Genomic DNA, 19,572 nt, shown 5'->3' with positions numbered 1-19,572 from the left:
TTAACCTGGATCTCTCTCATGAGTGCATGCACGCATGCATGCAGATGCGTGAACACCAGCTCTCTGCACCTCCCTGGTGCTGTTGGCCTCAGGCCTGCCCCTTCACTAAGCTGAGAATCCTGAGGTCCTGGCAGGTCAGATGTGCCCTGACCTGCAGATGTGGTCTGACAAGCTGGGGTCCTGAGGAGGTGCCTGGGCGGCAGCCTCAGAAGCTGTGCTGTCCCTGCCCCAACCAGGATCTGTCCAACTCCACGGTGCTCATCCCCTCTGGCCATGGTGGGAGTTGGGGGGAAGGCTCCCTGGAGGGCACCCCTTGGATCCCAGGATGGAGGCAGCCCCTGCTGAGGATGGTGAGCAGGGAATGACCTCCTGGGGGCAGGTCATCAGGCAGGCTGCTCTGGTCTGTCACCTCCCCACCCCTTGGCACCCACTCCTTCCCCCCAAACCAGCCCAGTGCCTTAAGAATGCATGAAGAGCAGGGTGCCTCTGCTGATGTGGAGCTGGCCTGTCTGTGCCCCACCCGGTCCCCCTGTGGGTAGGCCTTGGGCACGGCATCCCTGTGGGTCCGTCCCACACACACATCCCTGGTACTTTAATAAAGAATTCTGAGCACACACGGGTCCTGTGGAGTCAGGTGCGGACGGCTATGCCCTGGACATCTACCTTCCCTCCAAGGAGACCATCACAGCCCAGACTCCCATGCCCCGTTCTGAGACATCACCCCCGCCCCCACCCTCCTCACCACCCTGGGGGGCAGCTGGAGGAAACAGATGCAGGAGGCCACCGTGTAGAGCCTGTCATTTATAGATCTCTGCCAGTCTCGTCCGTCTGTCCGTCCGTGTAAGTATCTCTACCGAAGGGGCAAGGGGGAACTCTCATGTAAAAATCCAGAACACAATCCTGACTGTGCACGCCCGCAGCGCGGGGCAGTCCAAGCGGGGCTGTAAAGCCTCAGGTGGCCGCGGCCCGCAGGGCTGGGGCCCTGGCTGCTGAGTGGGCTCCTCGCCCAGCCCCTTAGCCAGCCTTCATCCTGGGGCCTCTAGGAGACAGTGGGGTCCTTGGCTTTAGGGGGTTCAGAGCCCGTCAGCAGGGAGATGGTGGGGTCATCTGTGTAGTCGTCCCCCTCCGAGAAGTAGGACCCCTCCCCCAGCTCGAAGAGCACGGGCAGGTCGTTGCTTCCCATATCGACGGAGCCCGGGTCCACCAAGAACAGGGGTTGCGCCGTGTAGTGCACCAGCTGCTTCCCTGGGGGTGGGGGCTGGGTCAGGGCACCGGCGGGTGGGGGCACTGGGGTGGGGCAGGGCAGGGGCTCAGGGCTTGGCTCACCTGAGTCGGGGCTGCTGTTCTCAGCCTCAAGAGGCCTGGGGGGCTCCTGGGGAGAGAGAAGCTCCTGGATCTGCCAGGAGCAGAAAGAAGAGGGCAGAGTAAGGGTTCCTGCTTCCTGCCTGCACCACCCCCCCCAGCCGCTCGCCCTGCCCCGCCTACGCACGCTGGCCAGGCTGCTGTCAAGGTCGGGCAGGCTCATGTCGGGCACGGTCACCGAGGGGCTGAACAGCTGCAGGGGAGGGAGGGCGGTCAGGCTGAGCCTGTGAGCTGTGAGCGGGGTGGGGGTGGGGAGGCACTCACATCCAGCAGGGCACTGGTGTCCACACTGAAGCCGTGGCTTGTCAGCATGGTCTGCAGACTGTCTAGATTGGAGTCCATGGCATCCACGTGGTCACTGAGCTCGGTCCTAGTCGGAATGAGGGGAGCAGGTAAAGTGGAGCCCTAGGCACCCCCAGCCAGGTGCCCTCTTGCTGGTGATCACACCCACCAGCCAGAGAGGGGCTGTCCTCAGCTAAACCCCCACCCTGCTTAGGCTCACGGGAGGCCCTCTGAGGTGGGGCCCCATTGCATGCCCTGTGTGGGTCTGGGGGACTTGTGTGGGAAAAGGGGTGCTTGGCCACTGGGGCAAGAGCAGTTCAGGCCGTGCCGGCCAGTCCTGTTGCTGTGAGGCCCAGTAAGGCCTGTGGCAGCACTAAATGGCTGAGCCAAGATGACAGGGGCCCAAGGGGGGGTTCTGTGCTCATGATGGGCAGGGGGCAGTTTTTCAGGCTTGGCAAGGTCTTGTCTCTGTGTTGGAAGACAGCAGGGAGGGGGAGAAGGAGCTGTGGGCAGGGTATGAAGGGCTGGTCTCTACCCTGGTGCATGCCGGGAAAGAGACCTGGGTCTGGAAGCTGTGGCCAAGAAGGTTCTGGGCCATCTGGTGGACCTGTGCCATTGGACGGGTGGCCAGGCTGGCTCTGGGAGATGTGCATAGGGCCCAGCCCCAACCGGAGAGGAAGCCAGTCAGCTTGGCAGCCAGGAGCCTGGCTGCACCCCTGGCAGTGCCAGGCTGGGAGGCCTATCTCTTGTCAGTCGGTGACCTGGGGCACTGTCTCGGGCCCCAGAGCCTGGGATGGGGGTGGGGGGCTGCTCCCTGCTGCAAGGGCCCGGGATGCCCGTTCACCAGGCAGGGCCAAGTGCTCATGGCCAGGCCAGGGTCTGGTCCGAAGCTGGGGAGGGGCCTGAGCTCTGGTGGAGCCCTCCTCCCTCCCCAGTGGGGCCGGCGCTAACCCTGGCTGGACTCGGCCATGCAGAGAGGAGGGGCAGGGGAAGAGGCGGGCGACCCCAGACATCTGTGGAGCGCGAGCCAAACTGCAAGATACAAAGACAAGAGCCCCCCGATTGCAGGTGGGGGCCAGGTGGACGCCGTGCCCCCCGCCCTTGCTTGCCTGGCCTCTGGGGCAAGCCCTCTGCTGGGCAGGGCAGATGCAGTGGGCAGTCCCGGGAAGGGGCAACAGCAGCAGCTAGAGTGGCTCAGAGAGCAGGTGGGAGAGGCCTGCAAGGCCGCACACCCTTGGCTCCTGAAGCACGGGGGATGTGGGACATCAGGCTCTGAGCTCAGGGCTGGGTCTGCTGGCTCAGGACCCAGCGACCCGTGTGCCCACAGCCTGACAACCGCCCCGCACCAGCTCTCCAGGATGGTCCTAGCTAGAGGCCCAGATGCACTTCCAGAGGCTGTGGTGGAGGTGGGGGAGGGGAGGTGGTGGCACTCACTTGTCCAGGCAGGCTACGCTGAGGCACTTCTCAGGGGCCGAGGCAGGTGGGGGCGAGGGTGAGGGGCGACGGCCCCCCGCATCCATGAGGGGTGCGGCTGGGGCGGCGGGGGCAGGCTCGCTTTCCCGAAGGATGGAGTCAATGAGGGCGGTCGGGGACAGGGGTATCTCCACGACAGAGGATGGGTGTCCGGGACTGGCCTCTTCCACCCGGGGGCTCCGAGGAGGGCTGGGGGGCTCCTCTTTGACGCGTACCAGGGGGCTGCTGGGCAATGGCCTGCACACCGAGGGGCACACACGTCAGCAACCGCCTCCTCGGTGGGCCCACCCTTCTCCTGACAGTTGGGTGATGTGGCCCCCACCTCTCCTCTACGCTTCCGCCTGGGGAGGCCAAGGGGCTGCTGGGGGCCAGCTCGGTGATGTCGGAGATGATGGGTCCGGAGCTGGAGACAGCGTCTGGGGAGTAGAGACTGGAGCTGCTGTAGGCCGGGGAAGGAGCCTGCCATCAAAGGGAGGTGACCTGTGTGGCAGGAGCTGCAGTGGTGCCTGCCCCACCCAGGCCAGTCCCGCCGCTCCCGGCGCTCACCGGGTAGGGGCCCGAGCCGTGGATGTGCTCCAGGGAGTACTGGCGGCCGTACTTGGGCATGGAATGTGCCGCGCTGCTGTCGTTCAGCATCAGGGGGCTGCGGGGGGAAGGGGCAGGCTTAGGTGCCTCCCCAAGACCTCAGGGCCACCCGGGCCTCAGCCAGCAGGAGACAGGGTGGCCCTGGGCCCTGTGCTGAGGGACAGGCACCCCCCGCGCCTCACATCTTTCTCTTCACCCCCAGGATCCGGTTGGACTGCACCAGTGAGATGAGGAACTGGATGAGCTGCGGGCGGAAAGGCGCAGTTAGCCCGGCCCTGTGAGGGGCCCGCCAGGCTCCCCCCGGGCCCGCCGCCCACCTTGTTGACGACTTTCTGCTGCTGGGCATGCTTCTGCCGCAGGCTGGCCACTTCCCGCCACAGGGCCTCGTTCTCGCTGTAACACAGCGGGCGCGGTCGGCAGGGCTGGGGGCGCTCCGCGGACCGCCCCCGCTCCCGCTGCGTGCGGGTGAGCCCGTATGGCTGTGAGCCTGGCTATGACAGGGCTGGGGCGGACCAAGGCTGTGTCCGGCCACACCGCCTGGGGGGACTCACGGGGGTGTCAAGCGGGCAGTCAGTTGGGAAGGGCCCATAGGGAAGGGGCTGGAGGCCTTGGGCAGAGCACAGGGCGGGGTAAGCTGGGTGGGCCCCAGAGTCCTGGCTGAGACCTCCTGGACACCCTTGAGTGTTGCCCTCCCAGGCCCTCTGAGCCACCTCTGCCCCACCGGAATCTAGGAAAGGCGGGAAGGCCGGGGGTACAGAGCAGCATATGGGGGCTGTCCTGTGCTTGTCTGAGCCTCACGGCCCCTCCCAGGTCTGGGCGAGCATCCCTGCCCTTCTGATGGGCCAGCCCTGTCAAGCCCCGTGAGGGCCTTCCTGACATGGAATTGCCCCTCTTGGCCTCCCCCTGAGAGATACTGAGTCTTGGGAGGCCAAGTTCACCTGCCTGCACACCCAGTGGCTTCTACCAGACCCAAATGTGAAGACAGAGCCCAGGAGCCACTTCCTGGACTTCGGAGTCATGAGGGCCTGCCCCCTGAGAGGCTTTCAGGCCATACCAAGCTGAGGACAGCCACCCTGGGCTGTGGCTCCTGAAGTCCCCAGGGCCACCAAGTGCATAGAAAGAGACCCAAGCCAGCCCTCTTAGGGGTCCTGGTAGGCAAGGGGAGCATAGGGCTGGTTACTGGTGGCCACATGTGCCTCGGTGGCAGTGGGGGCCAACAGGAGAGTTGGCACTGTGGGGGCGGTGAGGACCAGCCACCCTGGCCTGTGGGGTGCATGAAGATGAGGCAGATGCCAGGAGCCCAGGTCTGCCTGTTGGGGAGGGAAGTGGGTTTATTCCTGTCACCCAGGGAGTACGTACAAGTCTGAACCCAATTCTGCGTTTGGGGAAAAGTCTGGCGCGTCTCTGTCCCAAACTGCAGGAGGCAGGGCTGGTGGGAAGGGGCCCTGGGAGGGAGTGGCCAGTTCCCAGGCCTGCACCTTCCTCACTCAGGCTGCCTCCCATGGGTCCCCTCAGCCCGCCATCTCCCATGCCAGGCGCCGCACTGCACTTGCTGCGTGGAACCTACTGCTTCATGGCCAGGAGTTTGGAGTCCATGCTCTCCTGCTTCCCCTTCATGAGCTGCACGTCGGTCAGCAGCTTGGTGACGCTGTCCTGGCGAATCTTTATGTCTTCATTCTTCAGGGTGGATACCTGGGACCCCGGGTGGGGGTGGTGGCGGGGAACAGTCACTGAGATGCTCCCCCCAGCCCCGGGGGAAGAGGGGAAGAGGCCTGGCGTGTAGCGGAAGGGCCAAGGGGCTGGTGGTCTGGAGAGGGGCCTTCACTGTGGTGGCTGATGTGGGAGCGGTCAAGGGGAGTCCCAGATGGCCAAGCAGGGAGGAGAGGGCCCACCAGGAAGAGGGTGCAGTGTAGCTGGAGCAACAGCTGACTGCCCTCAGCAGTCATGGGCCCAGCAGGACAGCAAGGGCCGCTGCTCCCACTCAGAGTCTGGAGAGAGGTCTGAGGAGGCAGAGACAGGGAGGCTGACTACTCACGCTGGTCACTTTCCTCTTGATGTTCTCAAGGAGTTGCTCCTGGCCACGCAGGAAGCATGGGTGCTGGAACTCCGTGTCGTCCCTCTCTGGCTTGACCAGGCCACCCTGCTCGATGTGCACCACCTTCCGGAAGCCGTCTGCACATGATGGGGTGGGAGCAGCTCTGCCTCAGGGCTGGGTACTGCCCCACTGAGGGACACAGGGAGGCTCCCGGAGGAGGGCTCGGCCTGGCAGGGCTCTGGTCACACCACTGCCTGCAGCAGCCAGTGGTCTTGGTCTAAGGGAGACCCCATGCCCCCAGACGACAAGCCCTCCCCAGCGCGTGTGCCTGTGTCTGGCTGGGGCTCCAGAGACTCTTCCCTGAGGACTCCACTCCTCTGGGAAGGAGCGCCCTGGCCCGCCCACTACGCCCGGGCCGCAGGGCACTCACACATGTTGAGCTGCCGCACGAAGCTGGCCATGTTGTTGTGCTTGAAGTACTTGGGCAGCACCTCCTTGGCGAACTGGCCCTGGTCGAACACGTGGAAGCTGCTCCCGCTCTGCTGGGAGGCACGCGGCAGAGTCACACACGGCCCCTCCGCGCCTGCATGCGCCGCTGGAGGCCCGGGACTGGGTGACGGGGCCACACGGCCAGAGAAGCCCTGCCCTGGGGTTCCAGAAGGTTCCCAGAATGCACGGCACCTCACACCTGTCTTTAGGGGATCTTGTTCGTGCTTTAATCAGATCTCCCCCCGGGAACGGCCAAGACCCCAAGGTGAGGCAGCCAAGAAAATAGGAGGAAAACACACAGTTGTATTTAGAAATGCAACCTCATTCTTCTTTTGGCATCTGAGATGGGAAAGAGGGATTGTGAAAGAGTCACTACGTCACTCTTCTTCCTTCTCCTTTCTTTTTTTAAAACACATACATTTTAAAATTATTTATCTATTTTTGAGAAAGAAAAAGAAAGAGGGGAGTGGAGGAGGGGCAGAGAGAGAAGCCCAAGCAGGCTCTGCACTGTCAGCGCAGAGCCTGACACAGGGCTCGAACCCACAAACTGTGAGATAGTGACCTGAGCCCAAGTCAAGAGTCAGATGCTCAACTGACTGAAGCACCCAGGTGCCACCATCTTTATCTGACCTCAATCCAGAAGCTACCAGGAAGGCTGGCAAGGCCAGCCTCTGCTAGAAGGGCCTTGGGGTACGGGGCGGCGTCTTGGAGCAGGGCCAGAGGGTGAGGAGTGACAGGACATGCTACCCTTGAGTCCACTAGGGATGCTGGGCACGGCGTCCCCCATAAAGAAGGGACTAAGGGTATGGAGCGAGGGAAGCCAGAGGAACCCCAGTGGTGGGGAGCGCTGGAGCCCTGCATGTCCACCACATGTGCATGCGCACGTGTGAAAATGAACCCAGTGGGCGCCTCGGGGGCTCAGGTCATGATCTCATAGTTCATGGGCTCGAGCCCCGCGTCGGGTTCTGTGCTGGCAGCTCAGAACCTAGAACCTGCTTCTGATCCTGTGTGTGTGTGTGTGTCTCTCTCTCTGCCATTCCCCTGCTCATGATCTGTCTCTCAAAAATATGGCAAAAGAAAAAGGAAAAGAAAAAACTGGCAAAAATGTTACAGTGCACTTTTTTAGAACTCTGAAAATCAACAGCAACATGGGAAGCATTTATTTAAGAATGATTCTCCTGCAATGACATCAGTGATGTTCATGGTACTCGACATGCCCTATTCCTGCCTCCCCTCTCGCAGCCCCGGCCCGGGGAGTTACTCTGACCGGTCCCACAGCTCCCGGGAGACTCCACTTGTAGATCTGTCTGCTAGATCGGACCCCGAGCACTCCCAATACAAAAAGCCTTTCTCCTAGAGATGCTTGTCGATAACATCAAGAGAGAAATTCTAAACTTTGTGGTTGCTTCAGGCAGAGGATCACAGGGCAAAACACGCGTTCGCTAGAAAAACTCCAAAGGAAGAGCCAGGGAATGAGACATCCCGCAAGTCACACGCATGTGCAGTGCTGTGTGGACAATCAGGAAAGAGCTGATGTGGCCCCAGGCTTGCACCTCTGGTGACTTGGAGGCTCCACGTAAGCAGAAAGCTGGGGACAAAGAAGGGGTGTCAGCTACTTGGCTGTGTGCCAAGTGTAACACCCCCAACAACGAACAGGGCACTGGTTCCAGGAGGAAAAGGAAAGTTCTGTCCCCTGAACCAGACAACTGCTAAGCTGGCCAAGCAGACTTCAGTGGTCACGGACAACCAAGACCATAAATTGCTCAGAATTCGTGCAGAGATAAATGAACACCAACAACTACAAGAAACAGCAACAGCAACAAACCTGGGGAGGAGGGAGACCTGATCCAGGACCTAACATGTGCCACACTGTGTTAATTCAAAGTCCAGTCTCCAGTGAAAGACTATGAGACATGCAAAGAAATGAGATCTGGCCTATTCACTGGGGGGGGAAGCAGTCAACTGAAGTCATCCCTAATGAGGCTTGGAAGTTGGATTTACTAGACAAAGACTTTAAACCAACAATTTCAAAAACATTCAAAGAACGAAATGAAACTGCATCTAACGAAACAAAGGAAAGCACAAGAACATCTCTGGAATGAAGAATACCAATAAAGATAAAAATGAGCCAAATCTGAATTCTGGAATTAAAAAATATAATTATACCAACTTACTCATAAAGGGAGTCTCAGGAAAGAAAAGGACAGAAGGCATAGCTGAAGAAATAATGGCCAAACATTTCCTAAATTTGATGAAAAACTTTCAGCAATCTAAACAAACTCTATAAAAAAAATAATAACAACTTATTTCTCATCAGAATCCATGGAGGCCAGAAGGCAGCAGGATTGCATTTAAAGGGGCTGAAAGGAGGGGCGCCTGGGGGGCTCTGCCAGTTAAGTGTCGAACTCTTGGTTTCAGCTCAGGTCATCTTCTCATTGTTAACGGGCTCAAGCCCTGTGTCGGGCTCTGTGCTGGGAGCACAGAGCCTGCTTGGGATTCCCTCCTTCTCTGCCCCTCCCCCATTCTCGCTGGCCCTCTCAAAATAAACTTCAAGGAAAAAAAGTGTCAACCAAGAATTATATATCCAGCAAAACCATTCTTTGAAAAGGAAAGAGCAGGGGTGCCTGGGTAGCTCAGGTCATGATCTCACAGTTTGTGAGTTTGAGCCTTGTGTCAGGCTTTGTGCTGACCGCTCAGAGCCTGGGGCCTGCTTCAGATTCCCTGTGTGTGTGTGTGTGTGTGTGTGTGTGTGTGTGTGTGTCTGAAAAATAAACATTTAAAAAAGTTTAAAAAAAGAAAAGGAAGGAGCAATTTCCATTTCTGGGATTTAAGTGTGAGGAGATCTACTGAACACTCCCAAGTGAAACAAAGCTTATTTATTTTTTTTTAATTTTAAAAGTTTAGTTTTGAGAGTGTGCTCATGTGAGCGGGGGTGGGGCAGAGAGAGAGGGAGACAGAATCCCAAGCAGGCTCTATGTAGTCAGCATGGAGCCGGACGTGGGGCTCGATCTGAACCACCATGAGATTTCCCCAGGAGAGAGGCAGTCAGAAGGAAGGAGAGCTCTGAAGGGTCTCCCTAAGGGAAGACCTTGAAACAAAACACAGGCAAGTTCAAGCCTCAGGCTGCTTTTGAGAACAACGGCACCTCTCACTTCAGAGCAAGCAGCTCTACCGGGGCCAGACTGTTCCCACAGCAAAGAGGCAGCTCAGAGCCCTCCCAGAGTCAGACCAAACCTCAAACATAGACCTTAACCTGCTACCACCTGTTGAATTGGGTCAGCCTGCTCAACAATGTGTGCCCTGGGGCACTGTCAAAAGGCAAAAATCAGGCGGTAATTACAGAGCCTAAAGTCTGGGTATAATGCCCTGGGAGGCAGTGGACTAACGCTGAGGTCCAAGACGGGGAAGATGGACTTCATTAAAATAACCCAGCCAAGTCACAAAACAAAAACAAGCGGTGGGGTGGTCATCTAGAAGTACTGCCTTTCCTAAAATGTACTTTCCAACAAAACTCCGAGACGCACCGAGGAACAGCAAAGTGTGACCTGTGCACAAAAGAGAGAAGCCCAACAGACACGGAGTTCGACAGGGACAGGGGGTTAGGCTTCCCCGACTTCAAAGCAGACGTCATGCGTGTTTACGGAACTGAAGATCACGAGGTACCGGAAGATGAGGCGACACCGCCTTGCCAAAAGGGGATCACAACAAGGGACGCCACTCATGCAGCGGAGTCAGGTGAAAGTTCCAGAGCCCAACAGCACAAAAGCCAGAATGAGGAATTTTCTAGAAGACTCAACCGCAGATGTGAACTGGCAGAAGAAATAATCAGCGAACTTGAAAATAGAGAGAGGTGAAGAAAGCAGGACGGAGAAACAGAGCAAAGAAAACTGAGTCTCAAAACAGAAACCAGAATAAACTGTGGGACACCTGTAACTGCCTGCGCACATGTGAGTGGAGGGCGTTTCCAGAGAGGAAATCCGGGACCGAAACAAGCGTTAAGGAAACAAGGCCTAAAAACTTCCCAAATTTGCTTTAAAAAAATCAATAAATATTGTATGCCATTCCTTAAGTCAACTTTGCTTTCTTTCGTAAGTGTTTTTATAATCCTAGAGTTCTGGAATACAGATCCCTGCATATTGTACTATGCTTGTAGTTAAGTACTCATTTAAAAAAATTTTTTAAATGCTTATTTTTGAGAGGGGGAGGGGCAGAGCGAGGGAAGACGCAGAATCTGAAGCAGCTCCAGGCTCTGAGCTGGCAGTACAGAGCCTGACGCAGGGCTTGAACTCACGAGCTGTGAGATCATGACCTGAGCTGAAGTCGGCCACTTAACCCACTGAGCCACCCAGGCGCCCCAGTACTCATTTCATTGGAGCAACTGTAAATGACGTTAAAAAAAAAAACACACATCAATTTCATATTGTTCATTAGAAATGCAGTTGATTTTTGTGTGTTGACCTTGTATCTAGTGACCCTGTAAAACTCCATTCTTTAGTTTTAGGAGTATTTTTGTAGATTTCTTGAGATTTTCTATGTGGACAATTATGCCATTTATAAAATAAGTTCTTAAAAAATTTATTTATTCATTTATATTCACTTTTATTTCTTGCTCTCCAATATATATTCCTTTAACTTCTTTTTCTTGTCTTCAAGTACTGGATAGGACTTCCAGGACAATGCTGATTAGAACAATTGTACCTTGTTCTGATCTTAGGGGAAAAGCATTCAGTATCTCCTCACATTAAGGATGATGATAGGTGTAGACCCTTTTTTTGATATCAGGTTAAGTTCCCCACTAGTCTCAGTTTCCTGAGGTTTTTTTATTTCTTTGTTTTTACTTCTTATTCAAATTTTGTCAAATATTTTTTCTGCAAATAATATGATCATGTGGCTTTTCTTCTTAAGGTCAACACGGTGGATTATATTGACTTGATTTTAAAATCTTGGACCACCCTTGTGTTTCTGGAATAAGTTTCTTGTGTTGTGACATCACTTTTTATATATTGCTAGATTTGCTTCTATTTTATAGGAAACATTATGAAAAATGCTGGTCCTTAGTTTTCTTAGACAATTTTTGTCTAAGTTTTTAAAAAGTTTATTTTTAAAATCTCTCCACCAAACATGGGGCTCAAACTCATAACCCTGAGATCAAAAGGCATGTGATTTTCTAACTGAGCCAGCCAGGTGCCCATGTGCGTGTGTGTGTGTGTGTGTATGTGTGTTTAATGGTTATCTCTGAGACAGAGAGAGACAGAGCTTGAGCAGGGGAGGGGCAGAGGGAGACGCACAGACTCGGAAGCGGCTCCAGCCTCTCAGCTCTCAGCAGAGCAGGACGCCGGCCGCGGGCCTTTGCAGGTGCTCCTATCAGACTGAGGAGCCGCCCTCCCCGGTGTGCTGAGCTCCTCTCGTGAAGTGGGTGCTGGGTTTGCCCACCGTTTCTCCTGCCACTGCTGAGTCGGTCGTGTGGTTTTTCTTCTCTTCGTCCACTGACATGGTGAGTTACAGTGAGTTCTGAATGCTGACCAGACGTCCGTCTACAGGGTCCTCTGTACCCTGTACGTCACGGTTGCTGAGGAGTGAGCGCTGTCCTGGTCTGTGTCCCTCTCTGTGCAATTCTTTCTTTTTCCAGCTGCTTTTATGATTTTTCTCTTCACCTGTTTTCAGCAATTTGCTAGTGATACGCCCTGGCATTCTGTGTGTATGCTTATCCTCCTTGGGAATTCTAGTAAATCTTGGATCTGTGGGTTTACAGCTTTCCAAAAAGTGGGACGATGATGTCTAAGCATTCCCACCCCTTTACTCTGGACCCTCGCTTGGGCATCAGGGTGTGACGGCATCCCTGCAAGGCAAGGTCATTGTTTCCAGTCCTGTTTTTCTCTGTGCGTCACCATGGACACCTTCTGTAGTGACTCTAGTTCAGTGATCCTTCCTTATGCAGTATCTAATCTGCCATTAATCCTCAGCAGGGACTTATAAAAAAAAGCTTTGAATTTTATAATAATTTTATTTTTTATTTTCATTTTTCAAGAGTAACTTCAGATTTATAGAAAAGTTGGGAAGGTAGTACAGAGCCCTCACACAGCGCTCGCGCTGTCGTGAGGAGTGTTGACACTGCTGTCACAAGCAAAGGATCAACATGCAGGTTTCCCCTGCTTCCCGGGAGCACGGCCTTCCTATGCCAACACTCGTAAAGCTGAGAACGACTGTCAGTTGACATGGAAAACTTTATGGAGGCTTCCCCGGCCCCGAGTTGCTCTCTCCCCGCCTCTCTGGTACCTCAGACGCACCTGCAGACAGATGCCACACCACGCGGCGAGAGCTCAGCAGCGCTGGCCACACCGCTGGCCACACTGGCGCCCGAGGCGAGGAGCTGGGCGCTGCGCGGACGCCCGCCGCAAACCAGCGCAAACCAGCGCGGGACGCCAGTTTTGCTTTCTTGCCTTTTTTTTTTTTTTTTTGGGTACAAATGAAAACCCTCTTTGGATTTCTTTGTTAGCAGAGACAGATACTAACGTAGGGCTTTTGTTGTAAGAGCGAAATAGCATAATGTGAACTTTCAAAACAACGTGGGTACCTGCACTTTATTATTAACTCAAGAAAGTTTCTATTTTCTTCAGATCCCCGTGGTTTTTACCTTCTGTCCTTCTGTCCCAGAACTTCGTTAAGAGATGACACCACATTTAGTTCTTAGGTCTCCTTATGTTCCTCTTGGGCATGACAGTCTCTTAGACCTTCCTGGTTTCTCGTGACCATGACAGTTTAAGAGAACTCGTCCGGGATTCTGTAGAATTTCCCTCCATTGGGGTTTGTCCTGTCTTTTCCTCATGGAAGTTTTGGGGAGGACGACCACAGACGTTAAGTGCCCCTGTCACCACACCACAGCTGGACACAGATCACGAGGCTGCACCCGCCAGGGGTCTCCACCCCCCACCCTTTCCCACTCGGTGCTTCTTGGAAGTCACTATGTGTAGCCCACAGGTACAGGTGGGGGACATATGTCACCTTTCTGGAGGGAGGAAGTCTGCATGGCAGACCTGTTCCAGACACTTTATTCTCCCTCCTTCCTCTCTCTGCCTTCCACGCCTCCATCTTCATGGCTTTGCTTTGCGCCCTCGAGCACGCAGAACATTTTTTACAGTGGTTTTAAGGTCTTTGCTGGCCAGTTCCCACCACCCGTGGGAACACAGCTACGACTCCCCTTCTTGTCACCGGACGCACTCTCATGCCCGTTGGTCGTCCATTAGTTCTGACTGGACCCTGGACGCGAGGGTCTTCACAGTGTACCTGGGTGCTGTGGTGTCCCTGCTGAGAGTGTTCTGTGCAGGTCAGCCTGTCCTTTCAAGGCCAGTCTTTAAACTCGATTACAGGGGCGCCTGGGGGGCTCAGCCGGTTGAGTGTCCGGCTTCAGCTCAGGTCATGATCTCGCAGCTCGTGGGTTAGAGCCCCGTGTTGGGCTCTGTGCTGACAGCTCAGAGCCTGGAGCCTGCTTCAGATTCTGTGTCTCCCTCTCTCTCTGACCCTCCCCTGCTCACGCTGTTTCTCTTTCTCAAAAATAAATAAAACATTAAAAAAATTTTGTTTAATGCAATTATGTTGCATTTAAGGCAGCCTTTCTTCATTCAGTCCCTCCTCCAAGCTGTGGCTCATCTGGTCCCTGCCGAACGCTCTGCACGCTCAGTGTGGTTGCTCTGCTCTGGCCGCGAGAACGCAGGCGGTGTGTGGCCCTGTCCGAGCTCTCCTGGGGGCTGCTCCTTCCCTAGGAGGTTCTCAGGCTGGCTCCTTCTAGGGATGGGCGAGCCAGAACTCCGCCGAAGACCCGCAGGGGCTCGTGTGCTGACTCCTGGAGCTCTTTCTTAGTGCGGCGCCCTTCTCTGGTACCACACCTTGCAAATTCTAGCTGCGTCAGTTTCTCAAAAGTCTGGGCAGTTAGGTTTCCCCTTTCTGTGCTAGAGTTTGAAAATCACCTCCAGGTAGAAAGACTGGCACCTGTGTGGCTCACCCGCCCCTCTTGTTCTCCAACCCTGAACACTCACGGGTTCGAGGGCTAAGCCCACATCGCACGTGTCCTACAAGCCCCTCAGTAAGGGTCATGAGGAGTTTCAGAGGTCTCCTGGCGAGTCCCTCACAGAGCCCGACGCTCTCTCTCCCTGCCTCATGGTTCAAGGCCCCTGCTTCTCTGCTGCCTCCCGGGGGTCCTGGAGGCAGTCTTAGCCTTTCCTAAAAACGCCTCTGATTAGAAATATGGAAGGAACAGGGAGAAGTGAGTGCCCACCTGCTTGCTGGAAACCAAGGCCCTAACCCAGAAATGCGCTTTTTTTTAAAAAAGTAAACTCTGGGGGTGCCTGGGTGGCTCAGTTGGTTGAGCATCCAACTCTTGGTTTTGACTCAGGTCATGATCCCATGGTCGTGGGACTGACCCCATGTTGGGCTCTGCTTAGGATTCTTTCCCCTCCTCTGCCCATCTCCCCAGTGTTTGCTTGCTCGCTCTCTCAAAACAAAACGAAACAACACAAAACAACCCACAAAACTCTACACCCAGTGTGGGGTTTGAATTCACAGCCTCGAGATCAAAAGTTGCATGTGCGCAGGGCGCGTGCCCCAAGATGCACTTCTTGGTAACTGCCAAGTCTGACTGTAAATTTCAAGCTTCCGGCCTTATTTCTGATGGTTCTGGGAACAACCCAAAATGAATCCAAAATTCTGCAGGGATGTATGCTTTTAGAGACAGGGTCTCTGCCTTTGAGTATTTTCTCAAAGAGCTCCACAACTCCAAAGGGCTAACAATCGCTGTGCCCTGGGGGGTATCACTGCACTTTTTGAGTATCTGCCCCAAAACACCTTAGTCCCCCATTTTTGATCCCCAAAGGTCAATCCAAAGACCAGTCTGCATGATGTGCACCGTTCTTCCGAATGTGGCCGGCTGACCACTCTCTGGGTTCCAGGAACATGGGCATTAGGGATGGCGAGTGAGTGGCTGGAGCCATGTGGCCACAGAAGCAAAGAAATCCAGGCGGTAGAGTGAGGTGTCAGGGGGCGTGAGGCTGGTCCAGAAAGGGAGAGCCACTGAGGTCCCCCCCCCCCGCCGTGTCCTTATCTGAGCGCGAGGCCATCTGCACCATCACGCCCCTTTCTTGGTTTTGCTCAAGTTTGCTTCATCAGTCCCGGCAGCCCAGGCACCAATACATCCCTCCTAATCTCTGGCCACCGGCTCCCCTGCACTCGGACCTCCAGGCCACCGAGTACGTGCAGGTTGGTGACTCTGCTCACGCTGCAGCTTTCAGGGGCCAGAAAGCAGTCGGAGGCGGAAGCGGCTGCGCTGCCAGAACTGGGAAGCGTCTGGGGGCGGGCCCCCTCATCTCACAGTCTCCTTCCGGAGCTGGAGAGAGCCCTGCGGCGGCCGCTGGACTGCCCGGGGTGCGTGCAGGGGGAGGACTCTGGCTCAGTCCCCGGCGATACATGATGGGAGCTCTCTGCGCCTCCCAGAGCGGGTCCTGCAGGTCCCACCGCCCCTCCCTGGTGCTTTAATAAAGAATTCTGAGCACACACGAGTCCTGTGGAGTCAGGTGTGCACGGCCCAGACTTCCAGCCCCCTTCTGAGATGCCCCCACCCCCCGCAGACCCCTCCCCCCGCCCTCACCACGGGGGGGGGGGGGGTGGCAGGAGGAAACAGATGCAGGAGGCCACCGTGTAGAGCCTGTCATTTATAGGTCTCTGCCAGTCTCGCCCATCTGTCTGTCCGTGTATGTGTTTCTCTACCGAAAGGGCAAGGGGAACTCCCATGTAAAAACCCAAAACACAATCCTGACTGAACGCCCTCGAGGTGCAGTCCAAGCGGGGCTAGGGTCTAAGAAAGCAGGTGAGGGTGAGGCCAGCGTCTTGACCCCCTGGGCATGGGCAGGGGAGGGGTCTCTTGCTGCTGAAATACCGAGTGCCTGGAAAAGGCAGTCAGAGGCAACAGCTGGTCATCACCGGAAAGATGATGGACTTCAGGTCTGGTTTAACCAATCCCCAGCTTTCTTTGCTAAGTTTCCTAATGTCTTTGAGACTCCGTTTTCTTCTCTACAAAATGGCCATTTGTCACCTTCTTGCAAGATTGTGGATGGAGGAAAATGGATGCACAAAAAGGCTCAGTTCAGCCGTGTTGCAGGTAAGTCTGGACAAGCACACCCGTGCTACTTGCGGCAGCTGGTACTGTAGCCGTCTGGTTCAGGGAGGCCCTGGGAGCCTCCAGGCCCTGCGGTGTCCCCCCAGCCTGCCACTGGGGAACACTAACCGGGGTGCTCCTTCAATATTTGGGCTCAACTGACAGGCCCCTGGGGCCAGATCCAGAGGGTGTGCCGGGGCCTGCCGGCGGTCCGCCTGTCTGCGGACGAACCCAGCAGGCCTCACGGCCCCCAGAGCCAGGCGGGGAGGAGTGTTCCTATTGCTCATGGGAGCCCCGGAGCTGGCCCCCGCTGGCTCTGAGGGCATGGGTGTGCCCAGGCCAGTCCAGTGGCCTCCCGGGGAGCTGTGACCTGACCGCGGGGAGTGCTGTGCCCAGGACTCTCCACCCAGAGACCTAGCCCCTCCAGAGTGAGCCTCTGAGCACGGGCACTTCAAGGGCTGGCTGGGACAGGCCCTGGCCTTGGCAATCTCCAGTTCCTAGGCCTCTGCATCCACACAGTCTTATTAGGTTCATTCCTGCTCCCAGAGAAGAGAGAATTGCACTCATCAGACTTGTACTGGGGCGGGGCCAGAGAGACGCCAAAGGCCAAAATTTAAGGAGCCCCCCCCCCCGGCCCCGCCCCCCGGGCCTCCAACTGGCTCTAAAAAAACAAAAAGTGCCTCCTTTAACTGTGCCGTCCATCAGCACCTCCCAGCCTCACCCAGGCCCTGATCCGTAGGCTTGGTAGGCCTGACTCACAGAGTCCGGGTGGGGGTGGGGTGGTGAGGGAACAGTGGTGTGTGTGGGTCAGGAGCGCTCGGCACACCCACAGGCCACACTCATGCTCACCGAGTTCAGTCCCCGAAGCAGCAGGAGCTGCAGGCTCCTGCGGGGCCTCTAACGACCCCTTCCTGCTGTCCAGCTGAGGTGCCATGGCCACTGCGTCTTTAATGCCACGAGGCTCTGAGGGTGAGGGGGCCGACACAACTGTCTGGGGGCGGTGACCTATCGGTCTGTCCCTCAGGCTGGCTGGGCAGAGGAAGCCCAATGCTGTCTGGACCTGGGCCCACTAGCCCAGGTTTCTGGGGCTGGATCCCTTCCCCCACCTTATTCACCCTTGAGAGTCAAGCACCATACCTCTGATTGCCCCTATCCCTTAGGTCAAATGTGGGGAGTCTCTCTTAGAACTGCGAGAAAACTTCCAAACACAAAGAGAAAAACACCAAAAGCAAAGACATCAGAGCTTCCCAAGGCCTCTGAGAGCCAGACTCCGGGCTCCAAGTCTGCAGAAGACCCTGTGCGAACTGTTTTGACAGAGGCCACAGGTACAGGACTGTCTCCTGTCTCTGCACCAGGCAGTTCCACAGCCCCCTGCATGGCTTGGGAAAGGCCTTCTTTCCACTGCTGAGCCACCACTTCTATATTCATTGCGGGCACCAGCCCTTACCACCGTGTCCTGCTTGACCTGCATGCGGCCCGGGAAAGATCAAATACTCGTGCTACAGCTGGTTGGTTCCCCATCCCCCTGCCTGGGGTTCCCGGATGGTGTGGCCACCCTAAGTGAAGGCTGTTTCAGGCCGGACCATTCCTGTTCAAAGGCCTTGCCCAGAACACAGGCTGCAGGTTCTGGAGAGTATGCTGGGTGACACTTCACCCACTCCCCTCTCACTCTCTAAGCAGAAACAGAGAGCAGATTAAGGCGCACACTAACAGGTGGGGTGGGTCACCCTAACAGGGTTAGGCTTGGAATGTCTTGGAGCATTTCCGATGCCCTTCCCTGGACTGGCATATCGCTGTTTCCTGGGAGTCAGGGGAAGGAAAACGAGAAGAAGGAAGATCGAAGAAGAAAGAAATGTGAGGTCGTTTCCTTTGGTCAGAAAAATGCAACGTTTGGGAAGAGGGGATGGTACTAACATGGTGGCCTTTGGGAGAGCATCCTGCCCCACTTCGGGACCTCTGTGCACAGGCAGCGCGCTGAGAAGTGGAGCGCCCACAAAGGCAAGTCGCTGGCACAGACACAGTGTCTCCAACAAGAACGCTCCACATACAGCCTCTTTATTCCCAAACAGTCTTCAGACACCAAAACTTGAGCAAACAGACCACCCGAGAGAGAGAGAACCTGGCCTCCAGCTTGGGGCTAACTCCAACCTAAACATTTCTTCATTCCTAACGGCTTAAGAGCATGAAACGTAAGTACTTAACAAAGTCTGAAAAACCCAGCATTTTGGCCCTCAAAAGGTCAAAGCGTATTTGGGGGCACCCACAGGCTCTGCAAGACCAGAGTGGCCTTTCTTCAGGCCACCCATTTGCCGGTCTGGGGTATGGCTCTGGTCTTCCCCAGACACGACATCGCAGCCAGGACGGGAACAGCAGATTCTGAGCTTCAAATCCAGATACGCTCTCGGTTTACCCCTGCAGAACCGGAGCGGGTCCGGTCTTGCAGGGTCAATGTAAACGAGCCTGCTGCCAGGCGACTGGAGACAGGGACTTAAATAAAGTCGTCCTGTGAAGAACGGAAACCAAAGCTGCTCTAGGGAAACCTCACTCCACTATCTCTGGACATGGGTTCAATCAAGATCAATCTGAACTTTACGACGTTTTACTTTCTGTTTTCGTTCCTTTTCCTTTCACACTAGAGTAACGCCCTCCAATTCCCGCGCCACGTCCTAATTTTCTCCGAATAGGTGCCGACCACACCACCCAGGTAACTCATTTGAGAAAATTCAGAGGATCGCCTAGGCAGAATGTTCGCTAGCGAAACTGGATACTGTTCTAAGGACAGACACACTTCCGCGATTGTCCAACACTTAGGAAAGACCAAAGAGGAGGCCCTTCCTCCCCAGCCCAGGGACACCTGGCGTGGCGGGGGCCGACAAGGAGTGGGCCCCGTACGTTTTCCTCCGAACCCTGACCCTCAGCTCCCGCCTCCACATCCCACGCCTCACGGGGACTCGCCCCAGCCCCTCACCGGGCTCCAGCAGATAAGCGCGTCGGTGTCCGGGTCGCTCACGAGGGTCCACAGCTTGGTCAGGAAGGCCGGGACGTTGCTGGGCCCCGCCGCGCCGGGGCCCACGGTGAGATCCATACCGTGCAAGGTGGGGAGAGGCGGTGGTGACGACCGCGAAATGGGGCCAAAGGCCGGGCTAGCGCCGCCGCCGCGCCTGCCGCCGGGGCAGCGCCGCCTCCGCCGTCCGCTGCGCAC

At 56.1% G+C, this 19,572-nt stretch overlaps 2 protein-coding genes across 5 annotated transcripts in view; one reads left to right on the top strand and one right to left on the bottom strand.

The window, feature by feature from the left end:
* Window positions 1-781: 781 nt before the first annotated feature.
* HSF1 (heat shock transcription factor 1) lies at window positions 782-19,566 on the bottom strand. Of its 4 annotated transcripts, none has more exons than XM_029923093.1 (14): window positions 19,339-19,566; window positions 6,168-6,279; window positions 5,738-5,874; window positions 5,270-5,394; window positions 4,020-4,095; window positions 3,885-3,946; window positions 3,664-3,760; window positions 3,440-3,576; window positions 3,079-3,354; window positions 2,596-2,676; window positions 1,627-1,732; window positions 1,490-1,555; window positions 1,327-1,396; window positions 782-1,245 (listed from the first exon to the last, which is right to left on the bottom strand). In XM_029923093.1, the coding sequence occupies exons 1-14, from the start codon at window positions 19,453-19,455 to the stop codon at window positions 1,040-1,042; spliced, it is 1,668 nt and encodes a 555-aa protein (XP_029778953.1). In that variant the 5' UTR covers window positions 19,456-19,566; the 3' UTR covers window positions 782-1,039. The 4 variants fall into 4 exon arrangements, with proteins under 4 accessions (XP_029778953.1, XP_029778954.1, XP_029778955.1 ...); XM_029923094.1 differs by having other exon boundaries at window positions 6,168-6,276; XM_029923095.1 differs by lacking the exon at window positions 2,596-2,676.
* The window catches only part of BOP1 (BOP1 ribosomal biogenesis factor), a 24,900-nt gene continuing 24,823 nt past the window's right edge, over window positions 19,496-19,572 (top strand). The window contains exon 1 of the mRNA XM_029923354.1: window positions 19,496-19,507. Coding sequence (XP_029779214.1) covers window positions 19,496-19,507 — 12 coding nt within the window. The remainder of the gene's footprint in view (window positions 19,508-19,572) is intronic.

The sequence above is a fragment of the Suricata suricatta genome, chromosome 15, assembly GCF_006229205.1.
Source record: "Suricata suricatta isolate VVHF042 chromosome 15, meerkat_22Aug2017_6uvM2_HiC, whole genome shotgun sequence".
NCBI lineage: Eukaryota > Metazoa > Chordata > Mammalia > Carnivora > Herpestidae > Suricata > Suricata suricatta.
The sequence above is the reverse complement of the archived record's forward strand: the minus strand, read 5'-3'. Positions and strand labels throughout refer to the sequence as shown.

Bases quoted from the DNA above. Each gene is read 5' to 3' on its own strand.
- HSF1 (XM_029923093.1), bottom strand. From the start codon at position 19,455: ATGGATCTCACCGTGGGCCCCGGCGCGGCGGGGCCCAGCAACGTCCCG. The intron at 4,096-5,269 runs GTAGGTTCCACG...GCTGTGTTACAG, and splicing joins AAACTCCTGGCCATGAAGCA to CGAGAACGAGGCCCTGTGGC. The intron at 3,577-3,663 runs GTGAGCGCCGGG...CTTTGATGGCAG, and splicing joins ACGGCTCGGGCCCCTACCCG to GCTCCTTCCCCGGCCTACAG.